Below are 13,218 nucleotides of genomic sequence, written 5' to 3' on the forward strand. Positions count from 1 at the left end.
TTCCGATAAAAAAGTCCCAGCTCTCGGAATTCTCTTTCTTTGGTTATTTATGACGTTTTTTAATAAAATTCACATTACTACACGAGTTGAAAAGAAATACCGTCACCCTCGGACAGTAATTCCGAAAATGGCGAATCGATATTAATTAAACCAGCACTGCCGTACTAAAGGGGAAAATCAAAGGGAATTTTCTCTCACATTAGGCGAAGGAATCTTACACTCCGATCTCTCGCACGCTCTTGCCAATCAATAGCTCAGGTCACGACGACTTGGGCTTCGAATCCATCTCAAGACACCTGAAGTCAACGTCGGAACGGTACCCCCTACTTCATTATGGAGTTTCGTCATGAAAATCGCCTAATCGTGGTCACCGCTGACTACTCCTCTACCCCGGCTCACGCAGGAGCTAGTCACCGTCGATACCCTAAACACGTCCTTACGGATCCATCCGATCATTAGACGCCTGCACCTTTAGCATTAAGAACAGGCATAAGAGCCCCGATGCCCGCACTCGTCAAACTCGCCATAAAGTTCGAGGTGCGCCCTAACCCATACATCAATCAGCCCGCTGAGCTTCTCGCCGCGTCTCCTTAGCAGTAGTAGATGCATGAAGCAGCTGCCCTTGAGCTGTTAAGTCTCACCCTCGCTTGTACAAAGGACATTCGAGGTGCTCGCTTCGGTAAAGTTACTCGACTGACAGGACCGAGACGGTACCTAGGCGATCGAAGATCTTCAGTTTACTCAATAGGACTAGTAAACCTGCCTGCTTACATGCTACTTTCATAATATACTGCTTAACATTAAGCTATCGAGTAGCAAAAAAAAGAAATACCTACACTCTGAGCAGTTGGAGCACAGTGGCGTGAATCAACACTGTTTTATTTTTTAATGTTTATTGAGTGCTTATCCCAGTTGCGACGACACGGAACCCTGTCCATCGACAGCCACGACTGCTATGCCAAGACTAGGATTTGTATCCAAGTTTCCTACAGTGGATGAGATTGAGAAATACGAAAAAAAAGTTTTTTTTTTGTTAATGAAATTATTTTATTATTGAATCATTGGTCATTCGTCAGTTAAATTCTAGCCCGGATCCAGGAGTTGAAGGATGTGACTCTGGCGAAGCCGGCAGGGTGGCCTCTCTGGCAACCTTGAGCTGATCCGAACGATGTGATACCGATCTGGAAAGTACAAGAAACAAATGGGAAATGTAGTGAGTCATAAAAGGTAGCATTTAGCCTAATAAATAAGCAAACAGAGAATCTATAGGCAACCAGTTAAAGCAGTAAAATTAAACAAAAATACTGTACTGACCAGTTGACGGCTTCCGCCGCTGCCGATGGTGAGAGGGCCGCCGGAGTCTCCGCTGCAGGTGCTGCGACCGTTAGAGCCGTCAACACAGAGGGTGGAGGCAATGATCACATTGTTTCCAAACGTGCGGGCGCAGACGGCGTTGGTAATGACCTGGAGGCTCACTTGGCGTTTTTGTTGGTTGTTGGCTCCCGAAGCAGCTGGAATGGTCAATGAATTTTATCAGCACTCTCTCATGGCGCCTTCTAGTCGCGGAGTCAACGCAGAATACAAAATGAGAGCATTAACTATTTGTTTTTTTTTTCAGTAATGATAAATACTAACCATCGGAGGTCCTTCCGAAGCCGGCAGCCCAGGCCCAAGTACCAGCAAAGTTGTTGCTTCCACTGGCTAGGTTGATGCGCTGGATGTTGTCTGTAATGAGGTGAAGTAGACAGAATCACATTAGAGGTGTAGGAACTCTAAAATGATTGATTATAATTAAACAAATAATGGTACTGACTGGTGAAGCCAACATGGTTGTGGTTGATGATGGCGACGTCGTTGTGGAGGGTGTCCATGTTGTAGCTGCCGTGCATCTGGACATTGGAGGTGGTGACCCTGGTGCCTCCGGAGAAGATGTTAGCTGTGCCAAGAGCGAGGGTGAACTGACGAGCCTGGGCTCTCCTGGTCCTCCAGCAATGAGCGGCGGTCACGGAGCGGGTGTTGGTCAGTAAGGAAGCTCCGCAGATGGAAGTTCTGCCATTCGTCAGTGCGATCACAAGTCCAGCCTACGATATGAGAAAAATAAGAAAAATCTGTTAGAGAAGTGCGCTAACAGCCGGAGAGTCCCAGCAGGAGGGTACACGTCACCGACTCTCCTCTGGACTAACACAGTTATGGATCCGGCGATAGACACGTGGACACAGCGCACTGAGTATCTCGCCAGATCTTCTCAGTGGGACGCGATTCCGATCCGGTGATAGACTCTGTGAAACACTGCTCTTGCTAGGACTGGTGTTAGTGAATTCTATCAACTTAAGCCTGTGAGCTCACCCACCCGTCCGCGGGAAGTTGGAACAGCCCCTTAGGCTACCGGTGATTAGGTAGAAAAATAGTAATAATAATAATAATTAAATGGCTAATATGCTATGTTTCGATCGAAATTTGAATGAAAGTTTGAAATCGGTAGGATTAGTGCGTATTGGATAGCAGTAGGTACTTACAAGATGGGGGTGAGCACCAGCGTTGGCGGCAGAACCACCCACAATCCTGGTACCGTCGAAGTCAGCGGCTTCCTCGGCGCGTCTAAGACTCTCGGCCCGGGGGATACCGATCTTGTTGTGGTAGTCAAGTTCGATGGCCTCTTCTGCCACGACCACGGCCGCCAACGCCATCAGTACTGCTGCGAAGACCTTCATGGCTACTACCAGTTTACAGGTTCCCTCGAGTAGAATGTTGTCAGTCATCGCTTCGGTATCTTTTATACTTGCAAAAATAGTATCTTATCTCAACAACAGTCTCATTTCAAAATTTAATTAATTTTGACATGTAAATGATGATAAAATTAAATTTCGAAAATAATCCCCGCCGTTCATAAAATCGCACCATTCGTGGAAAAAGGACGCAAGTGAAAAACTCGAACTTTACAGGAACGTAAAAATACTGTTTTGTTAAGAAATGCTAAATCATAGATGAAAATGTTCATAAGAGACTTTATGGATAAAATTAAGCTGCATCTCTGTCTGCTGTCTGTAATTGATTTAAAACAATATTGAGTAGATTTAGAAATAATTTGAATTAATCTGTTACGTCTTTAATCCCCGTCATGATATTATGACTTTTAGGAATAAGTAAAGTAACCGCTTTGTTGCTACGGCGTTCACACGGGTCATATCTTCGTAATTTTACTTACGTATTTCTTGCCGACAAAATTGACCTAACCTATGTATGTGTATAATAAAATACGCCTTTGTTCCGGAAGAATTAAAATAGAAATAATCATAGTAAATAAATTTATGTTTTTATTACAAGTTTAATTATTAAATAAATATGTCTGTATTACCAACAACTTACTTATTCTACTCTGACAAAAAATGTTAAAATATATTTAATAAGTCGTAATTTTTTACTACAACAATATTTGTTTGCTATTATTATGTGAAAATTGAATGCTTAAGGTAGTAATTAAATTTAAATTGATAATATGAACATACTAAATGAAATCAACTAGCTTTATCAAACAAAAGGACTTTATAATAATGTTTAAAAGTAAATTAGTCAGTAAAATTCTCAAGACGTAATCTTTTATAAAAACCATGATAATGCCATCGTATATTATTGCCGTTACAAAGACTTATCAAGTCTCTATAGAAATTTCTAGAAATTGGAAATAGACCATTGTGTAACCGCGTTAGTACTGATAATACTTGGTTACTTTCACTCTGAGCCTTTCTGTTCTGCCTTCACTTTCTGTAATTTGCATTGGTATTAACGCTATTGCATTGGTAATTATAATTTGGTATTAGGTTCTTCTTCATAAAAGTCATATTTCGAATTAATAATTACAGGATTTTGAAGATCGGCAAATAATTGTTTCATTTTATAACACAAAACTTTGTTGCCAGCGGTATCCTCTGAGATGATGTTTAGCAAGTTCAACTAATCGCTTATAGTTAAAGAAATCCTCTTGTGTCATGTGTTTGACAATATATACTTCTTTGTATTTACTTTGACATTGCGAACAATTGAGTGCTTTTCGTCTGGTACATAATAAACTTGTTTTTTTTTTGTTTCTACATGCTGCATCGAGTCTCCTTCATTCTGAGAATGAGATTTTTTTTATAAGCCGTGGATAGTTTCTACTTGCGACATATTAGATCAATATGTAGATAGGTATATAGTGCAAAAATAAAATAGTTTCGGTTTTCTCCTGAACCATTCTCCGAATAGAACGATATTTCCCTGATACCCCCTGATGGTTCATTTAAAAAAAAAACCATAGACATCTATTTCATTGGCTTCCCCTTTCGCAATTTGAGCAAGCCGCATATAGCAATAACCACCTTTAGTTAAAATATGATCAACAGTGAAATTTTATACTTCTTCTTTCTTGCGAAAAACTCCGACCTCCGATTGAGGTGGGCTAAAAATTTTTTCTAAATCAAGCTTGCTACTGGTTTTCTCTTTTGAATTAGCTTTTTCTTTTTCTGTGTTTTTTATATCCCGTTTTTTTTTGTCCTTTAAATAATTCTCGTATTCGTATTTCAATTGCTTTTTTCTTTTTATCATCCGCTTGTTCCTACACCTTCATGTAACGCATAAATATATTTTAGGGTAGAAGAATCCGATGTTGAATTTTGTGTTGAAAATAAGGCAAGGGTCTGTTGTTATAGTGTTGCTGGCTTAACATTTTGACAAAGTTGTTGATCTTTTATCCAATTTAGACATAAACACTTTTAGCATAAGTAAGCTTTTCGTCCAAGTTTTCCCTTTGAGTTTCTCGGAAATTGATTAATATGATCAATAAAGCTTTTTATTTAAATCATCTACTTTTTTAGGCCGGTCAGAATGATATCCTCGCAAATCTTTCACTGACTCCATCTCTTATTCATCAAGCACTGTGTAGACAATTTTATCATTTATATCCAAAGTCTGTAAATCTATTGCAAATAGTTACTACGTTTTCAGTATTTAAACTTTTTGGGATTCGAAAATCGATGCTATCAGTCTTTTCGAATCTACAAGTGTCATACGTTTAGGCTTAGGTTTTACAAATCTTATCATAAAATGTAGTTCTACTGACGCTCAGAATTTCCCAAACACCAATAATAGTTGAAAATAACAATCCTTTCAAATTTATCTATTTATTCGTTACACTTTTTATTTCATGTACATGGATCTCCCGTAACTTGTCCCTTCTCTCTTTTCCTGTATCCACTAACGGTATGTGATTTACCAAAATGTTTGAATATTTTACTTCTTCACCTTTTTTTTTTTTTTTTTCGGATAGAGGGCCGAACCTCCTACGAGGTCCCCGCGCAAAAGGGGCGCGCGGGGTATGTGAGACTCAACGATCTGCATGGTGTTGTGAGCAGACCGCGGGCCCAAGGATTTTAGGGCCCACCCACTAAGCAAGGAACTTTCATCTCGCATTTTTTTTTAAATTATTTACACTGCTATTTCATTATTGTTATGGGTAAAGCTTCTGTCGTCGTTTAACATTGTTTATATATTCTGTAAACTACGATGCGATGAAATTTATATCATTGGCAGTTTCAATAGGGTTTTCTTTTGCACTGACTTTCTCTTCCGTTAATTCTAAAACATTTGCATTATGCGATTGTTTCTTTTGTTCGAGGTATAGGTGTAGAGCAAGCAGCTTTCAGGCGTAAATAATTCTTTGGTTGATTCTGTATAAAAGTTCCGACAAAGTTGCTAATACACATTGTCTAGTTCCACTGTTCTGTACTGTATTACTTAAACTAGTTTATGGTCCATCATCATAACAAGAAAAACATTCCTTTGGGTTTTTTTTTAATTTCATACCATCTTCAGTAAAACTCATTGACATGTCATGCATGCGCATGTGCATCAAGTCATTTGCGTTTTCTTTCAATAATATCCGTAACTTTACTTCTGCAGTACAGTTTGCAGAAGTATCGTATTCAACTTCGCGTAAGAAAATGGTACACATTCGCGTATTTAAAATGGTACACATACGTTTAGAAAAATGATAGTTAACTAGGTAGCGGCATGCTCGTGAGAACTATTCAGCTGGTGCCCATGTACCACTCTCGCGCGTGATAGATTTAAAACCAAACAAGAAACTTCGTGATACAAATCGTTGTATAATCAAATTTCACAAGAAATAAGTAAGTATGTAGTGTGCAGTGTATGTAGTGTGCAGTGTATGTAGTGTGCAGTGTATGTAGTGTAGTTTATCCAACTGGTATACTAATGTTTTTGTTTTTAATTATAATTACGTTACGAAATTACTTTTAAAATATACAGTATAAAATTAGGTATTTGCATATAAAAATTAAAATCTATCGAAATTAATCGTAGAAGAAGCGAGCTTATAATAATATTACGTATGAATGATTCGCAAAAGGTCACGTACAAAAAACACGTAACTGAACTTGCGCACTGGTGGTAGGACCTCTTGGGAGTCCGCACGGGTAGGTACCACCACCCGCCTATTTCCGCCGTGAAGCAGTAATGCGTTTCGGTTCGAAGGGTGGGGTAGCCGTTGTAACTATACTGAGACCTTAGAACTTATATCTCATGGTGGGTGGCGCATTTACGTTGTAGATGTCTATGGGCTCCAGTAACCACTTAACACCAGGTGGGCTGTGAGCTCGTCCACCCATCTAAGCAATAAAAAAAAAAAAAAAAAAAAAAAAAACTCACATCTTCATCAAATATCGTGTTAAAAGTGGCAAGTTCATTTATGCACTTATATTTCAATAAAATTGTGTATAAGTAACAATAAGCTTTTGTTGATAGGGCAAAATTTCAGAAATGACCAAATATAACAAATATTACGTAAATAATAAGGCAAATCATTTTAAAAATTTTTTAGCATTTCGCAAAATTTGCGATATCTCCGTCATTTTTTTGGATATTTTCTTCAAACTTGTTGAGCATATTATGTGTCATAATATCCTTTATCGAATGATGAAATAAAAAAATATTGAAGTAATTGTACTTGCGACTTTCTTCTACCAATGGTGCGAAATCATCATAAATAGTAAATTGATGAGACCTTGTTTGTGTCCGGGCGGGCCCGGCGTGTCGTGTGAATTATCCGCCTGATCTAAGCATTTACGGCCCTTACCGAATGTTTGAAGGTTTATTCATGGGCCACTTGTTAAAGTATTGTTACGCCGGTAAGAGTAACGCTATCTATCGCCGAATAGTCGAGGAAATATCGAAGGATCTAGTAGCATCTAGAACCATCTATTGTCAGATAGCGGAAACACACAATACTAGACTTTGTGGAATATTCTCGACGATTCTAGGGATTTCGTCTCGGCTATAAAAGCGCTGCAGGGATGGCACGCAATCAGTTAGTAATCGGAGCTACTCAAAGCGAAACAGCGAACGGATCACCTGAAGCGAAACAGAAGAAGCGAATTGAGATTTTTAAAGTGATTGTAAAGTGTTTTAAGTGTTCTAAGTGTTGAATACAGTTTTTAGTTGTACTTTGGTGGAATTTTATTTATCATTATTATTATTCTATTACTATTATTTCATTAGAAAAATTGGTACCCGCCTGCGGGATTCGAACACCAGTGCATCGCTAGAGACGAATGTGCCGGAAGTCTTTTTCTTTACGCCACGACGACTTCATGCTTCTGATAAAGGATCTAAAAGACACTTTCGGCAAAGACCTGACGGAGATAAAAGAGCAGGTCCAACAGAACGAGGAGCGTGTTTCTCAGCACGAGAGCCGGATTGGAAGACCCTGGAAGACATGAAAACAGGAACAGTAACTTCAGCCTCAGTTACTGCTGTTCCTTCCATGCGGGGGTTCAAAGTTCCGCCATTCGGTGGAACAACCTCGTGGTCAGCCTACAGGATCCAGTTTGAGGCGGTTATGAAAACAAACGGCTGGAGCAAGTCACAGGCTATGACGACGCTTACTTTGGGACTCCGTGAACAAGCTTTGATCATCCTGGAAGCCTTAGGTACGGATGCAATCAATCAATCAATCAAAATTTTTTATTCAACAAAAATGAAAGTACATACAAAAAGAACTATCGCCAATTCACAAAAATTAGCCTCCGTCCTGAGAAGAACTGGCAAGAAACTCAGCAGGCATGTCGAACAATAGTATCTTATCTCATCAAAAGTATCGTTTCAAAAATTAATTAATAAATTTAACACGTAAATGATGATAAAATTAAATTAATAATCCCCACTACTCATAAAATCATCATAGATAGTAAATTGACGAGACCTTGTTTGTGTGTCAACAATTTACCAACGGGCGGGCCCGGCGTGTCGTGTGAATTACGGCCCTTACCAAATGTTTCAAGATTTATTCATGATCCAGTTAGTTGTTAAAGTATGTTTATTGGGACACTAAGTTTATGTCTCTGTAAGTAGAGGGTCGGGCACCACCGACCGGCCCATGGGTGCCTCTCGGTAGTCACTCGGCAGAGGAAGGGAAGACTTTCCCTTACCCTTTTTTTTTTTTTTTTCACAGGAGAAAATCGCCGGATCCCCACCCGCGCGGCAGGTGGGGTATGTGGGAGTTGAACCTCACTAAAAACTCCTGCCGCTCACAACCGGCGCCCTACCTCGGACCGGGCCGGAGCCCAGTCGGGGCTATTGAAACGGCGGGACAGGGTTGACGCAGAGCACATTACATCCATCCCACCGTCCCACGGACGCCGAACCGGCGGCCGCCAGCGACACGACCACCGGCTCCCTCGTTCAGGGGGCCGAGAGCTCGCCTTGATGACGCCGCGTTACACCTTCCCCCAGAGCGGTCGGGGGAACGCGGTCTACCATCACCCGGCTTCCTACTGCGGGTGAGCGTGCAAAGCACGCCACCCCACGTCTGGGTCTCTCCCCGCACAAAGCCTAGCTCTTAGGGGGCCAGGTCACGGATACGACCCCGGTCCCGACCCCCTGCTCGGCGGCGGCGGGTTTCTGCGTAGTGAGGAGAGCTTTGCCTCACACGCCCCGCCGCCTCCTTCTGCGAGATGGTGCACTCGCAGAAGTCGAGCATAGCCTTCCATGACTCATCGCTGCCAAGCATCGACGCCACGACGCCAGGCAGCGACAAGTCAAGTCCTATCTTTGCGACCAGGACACGGCGCTGCCCCTCCCAAGCGGGGCAGACAGCGAGCGTATGCTCCGCCGTGTCCAGGTCGTGTCCACAATGGTGACACCTCGTCGTCGGCTCAGCCCCTATCCGGCGCAGGTACTTCCCGAAGCATCCGTGCCCGGTCAGCACCTGCACCAGACGAAACGATGCACCGGTGTTCGAATCCCGCAGGCGGGTACCAATTTTTCTAATGAAATACGTACTCAACAAATGTTCACGATTGACTTCCACGGTGAAGGAATAACATCGTGTAATAAAAATCAAACCCGCAAAATTATAAATTGCGTAATCACTGGTGGTAGGACCTCTTGGGAGTCCGCACGGGTAGGTACCACCACCCCGCCTATTTCCGCCGTGAAGCAGTAATGCGTTTCGGTTCGAAGGGTGGGGTAGCCGTTGTAACTATACTGAGACCTTAGAACTTATATCTCGAGGTGGGTGGCGCATTTACGTTTTAGATGTCTATGGGCTCCAGTAACCACTTAACATCAGGTGGGCTGTGAGCTCGTCCATCCAAGCAAGCAATAAAAAAAAAAAAAAAAAAAAAGAAAGGTGAGACGTCCTTCGCCACGATTCACCCAGTCATCAAAGACTGGGTAAACCGCCTCGACGGTCCGTAGCCCCCACGTGGGGTTGGCCAATCGCCTCGACCACGACTCGAGCACGGACCGCCGAGAATGGGCCTTCCGCGCCCGCAGCTCACTTTCGGGGAGACGCGCCACGCCCCGAACACGAAGCTCGCTGCGCCACCGATAGTCGGCAGCAAGCGACTTCGCCTCCAGCTCACATGGCGGCGTCCCCGCCAACACACACGCCGCCTCGAAGGAGACGGTGCGATATCCGCGGATGACCCTGATGGCAACGGTGCGCTGCGGCCGGCGCAGGAACCGAGCCATAGTGGCCCGGTTGCGCGACTCAGCCGATACAGGTGCACCGTACAGGGCCATCGATCGCACCACCCCCGCGTAGAGGCGGCGCACAACCTGTACCCTTACCCTTAGAGGTAGTTGGAAGTGACACAGTAGGTATGGGAATTGGAGCTGGGGTGTTCCTTGGTCTAGGCACCGGTGGCATTGGAGGGGGTACGGTTAGTCCCATCGACCTGACCTTTCTGCGATAGATCGCGCACCGTCTGTCGACGGCTGCGTGGTCCTTGCCGCAGTTGGCACAGGTAAATGGGCCCTCCCTCGGCCTCGGGCAGTCCGCTACCACGTGCTCTCCTGCACATCGTACGCAGCCGACCGCTCGGTGGCAGTTGGTGGAGGCATGGCCGAAGGCCTGGCAGCGATGACACTGCGCAGGCCCTCTTCCAGAACGCCAATCCTCAACTGACACCACCAGCAAGTACAGCAGTTCATTGACTGCGTACAGGCGGGCGAGGTCGACCTTGGAGAGGTGGTCGAGAGCTACGTAAAATATGCAGCCCGGCCTCCCTCTCCTGGCCTCGATACACCGGGCGTAACGCGCCGGGAATCCAAGCTCTTTTACAGCCTGCGTGATCACTGCCGCATCCGTGTCGGCAGGGAGGCCCCGGATCACTACCTTAGTGGGGATGCCCTCCGTCAGCGCATAACAGTACCATTTAATGGCACTGTCAGCTGCGGAGGCCCCCGACAGGTACGCCTGGACCACCCTCCACTCCTCGACGGATGACGGCAGGAATCGAAAACCGGATCCGTAGAGTCGCACTGACGGAGCCCGGCCAAGGCGCTCCGTAATGGCAGCCATATGGCTAGTCCAATTAGGGAGAGCCTCCACCAATATAGGCGTGTGGCGTTTGAGATCTTCGTTGGTGCGACCCCTCGGGCCCGGGGGAGGAGTGATCGGTTTCGGAGCAGGAGCAGGAGTAGGTCGGAAGGAGGGTTGAATAGCGGCTTTAGCCGCGTATGAAATAGAAGGAGTGGGATTGGGAGCAGCGGGGATGGAGTATGATAGAGTGACCTTGAGGTCCACGTACCTCGTGGATTCGAGGTTGCCTACCGCGCTGCGGCTAATTCACACGACACGCGGGGCCCGCCCGTTGGTATATTGTTGACACACAAACAAGATCTCGTCAATTTATTATCTATGATGATTTAATTTTTATGAATGATGGGGATTATTTTCGCAATTTAATTTTATCATGATTTACATGTAAAATTTATTAATTAAATTTTGAAATGAGACTTTTGTTGAGATAAGATACTATATTTGCAACTATAAAAGACACCGAAGTGATGACTGACAACATTCTACTCGAGGGAACCTGTAAACTGGTAGTAGCCATGAAGGTCTTCGCAGCAGTACTGATGGCGTTGGCGGCCGTGGTCGTGGCAGAAGAGGCCATCGAACTTGACTACCACAACAAGATCGGTATCCCCCGGGCTGAGAGTCTTAGACGCGCCGAGGAAGCCGCTGACTTCGACGGTACCAGGATTGTGGGTGGTTCTGCCGCCAACGCTGGTGCTCACCCCCATCTTGTAAGTACCTACTGCTATCCAATACGCACTAATCCTACCGATTTCAAACTTTCATTCAAATTTCGATCGAAACATAGCATATTAGCCATTTAATTATTATTATTATTACTATTTTTGTACCTAATCACCGGTAGCCTAAGGGGCTGTTCCAACTTCCCGCGGACGAGTGGGTGAGCTCACAGGCTTAAGTTGATAGAATTCACTAACACCAGTCCTAGCAAGAGCAGTGCTTCACAGAGTCTATCACCGGATCGGAATCGCGTCCCACTCGGAAGATCCGGCGAGATACTCAGTGCGCTGTGTCCACGTGTCTATCGCCGGATCCATAACTGTGTTAGTTCAGAGGAGAGTCGGCGACGTGTACCCTCCTGCTGGGACTCTCCGGCCGTTAGCGCACTTCTCTAAAAGATCAACTAAATTGTATATTGTTCCTTGAAATGTACAATGTTATTCTTATCATCATCATCAAATCGCATCAAAATACTTAATTTTTCTTATTTTTCTCATATCATAGGCTGGACTTGTGATCGCACTCACGAATGGCAGAACTTCCATCTGCGGAGCTTCCTTACTGACCAACACCCGCTCCGTGACCGCGGCTCACTGCTGGAGAACCAGGAACGCCCAGGCTCGTCAGTTCACCCTCGCTTTTGGTACAGCTAACATCTTCTCCGGCGGCACCAGGGTCACCACCTCCAGTGTCCACCTGCACGGCAGCTACAACATGAACAACCTCAACAACGACGTCGCCATCATCAACCACAACCATGTTGGCTTCAACAGTCAGTACCATTATCTGTGCTTTGTTTAAATTATTGATTATTTTAGAGTTCCTACACCTGTAATGTGATTCTGTCTACTTCACCTCATTACAGACAACATCCAGCGCATCAACCTAGCCAGTGGAAACAACAACTTTGCTGGTACTTGGGCCTGGGCTGCCGGCTTCGGGAGGACCTCCGATGGTTAGTATTTATCATGTCTGAAAAAAAAATTAATTAATGCTTCCATTTTGTATTCTGCATTGACTCCGCGACTAGAAGGCACCATGAGAGAGTGCTGATAAAATTCATTGACTATTCCAGCTGCTTCGGGAGCCAACAACCAACAAAAACGCCAAGTGAGCCTCCAGGTCATCACCAACGCCGTCTGCGCCCGCACGTACGGAAACTCTGTGATCATTGGCTCCACCCTCTGTGTTTCCGGCGCTAACGGTCGCAGCACCTGCAGCGGAGACTCCGGCGGCCCTCTCTCCATCGGCAGCGGCGGAGGCCGTCAGCTGGTCAGTACACTAGTTTTGTTTAACTTTACTGCTTTAACTGGTTGCCTATAGATTCTCTGTTTTTTGTTTATTTGTTTATTTATTAGGATAGCCTTTTATGACTCCCTACATTTCCCATTTGTTTCTTGTACTTTCCAGATCGGTATCACGTCGTTCGGATCAGACAGAGGCTGCCAGAGAGGCTACCCTGCCGGCTTCGCTAGAGTCACATCTTTCAACTCCTGGATCCGGGCTAGAATTTAAATGACGACTGACGAATGCTGAATGATTCTTTAATAATAAAATAATTTCATTTACAAAAAAACCTTTCTTTATTTTCGTATTCCTCAATCTCATCCTCTTTTGGA

At 44.4% G+C, this 13,218-nt stretch overlaps 2 protein-coding genes across 4 annotated transcripts; one reads left to right on the forward strand and one right to left on the reverse strand.

Moving 5' to 3' along the window:
• Positions 1–1,022: 1,022 nt before the first annotated feature.
• On the reverse strand, positions 1,023–7,404 carry LOC101740143 (collagenase). Its single transcript, XM_004927633.3, has 6 exons — positions 7,130–7,404; positions 2,517–2,778; positions 1,814–2,081; positions 1,636–1,725; positions 1,315–1,511; positions 1,023–1,181 (listed from the first exon to the last, which is right to left on the reverse strand). The coding sequence occupies exons 1-6, from the start codon at positions 7,150–7,152 to the stop codon at positions 1,077–1,079; spliced, it is 945 nt and encodes a 314-aa protein (XP_004927690.3). The 5' UTR covers positions 7,153–7,404; the 3' UTR covers positions 1,023–1,076.
• An 833-nt stretch (positions 7,405–8,237) lies between these two features.
• On the forward strand, positions 8,238–13,175 carry LOC119628335 (collagenase). Of its 3 annotated transcripts, none has more exons than XM_062673550.1 (6): positions 8,238–8,395; positions 11,295–11,589; positions 12,104–12,371; positions 12,465–12,554; positions 12,675–12,871; positions 13,010–13,175. In XM_062673550.1, the coding sequence occupies exons 2-6, from the start codon at positions 11,347–11,349 to the stop codon at positions 13,112–13,114; spliced, it is 903 nt and encodes a 300-aa protein (XP_062529534.1). In that variant the 5' UTR covers positions 8,238–8,395; positions 11,295–11,346; the 3' UTR covers positions 13,115–13,175. The 3 variants fall into 3 exon arrangements, with proteins under 3 accessions (XP_062529534.1, XP_062529536.1, XP_062529535.1); XM_062673552.1 differs by having other exon boundaries at positions 8,238–8,349; XM_062673551.1 differs by having other exon boundaries at positions 8,257–8,362.
• The last annotated feature ends 43 nt before the right edge of the window (positions 13,176–13,218 follow it).

This window comes from Bombyx mori, chromosome 18 (genome assembly GCF_030269925.1).
Source record: "Bombyx mori chromosome 18, ASM3026992v2".
Classification (NCBI taxonomy): domain Eukaryota; kingdom Metazoa; phylum Arthropoda; class Insecta; order Lepidoptera; family Bombycidae; genus Bombyx; species Bombyx mori.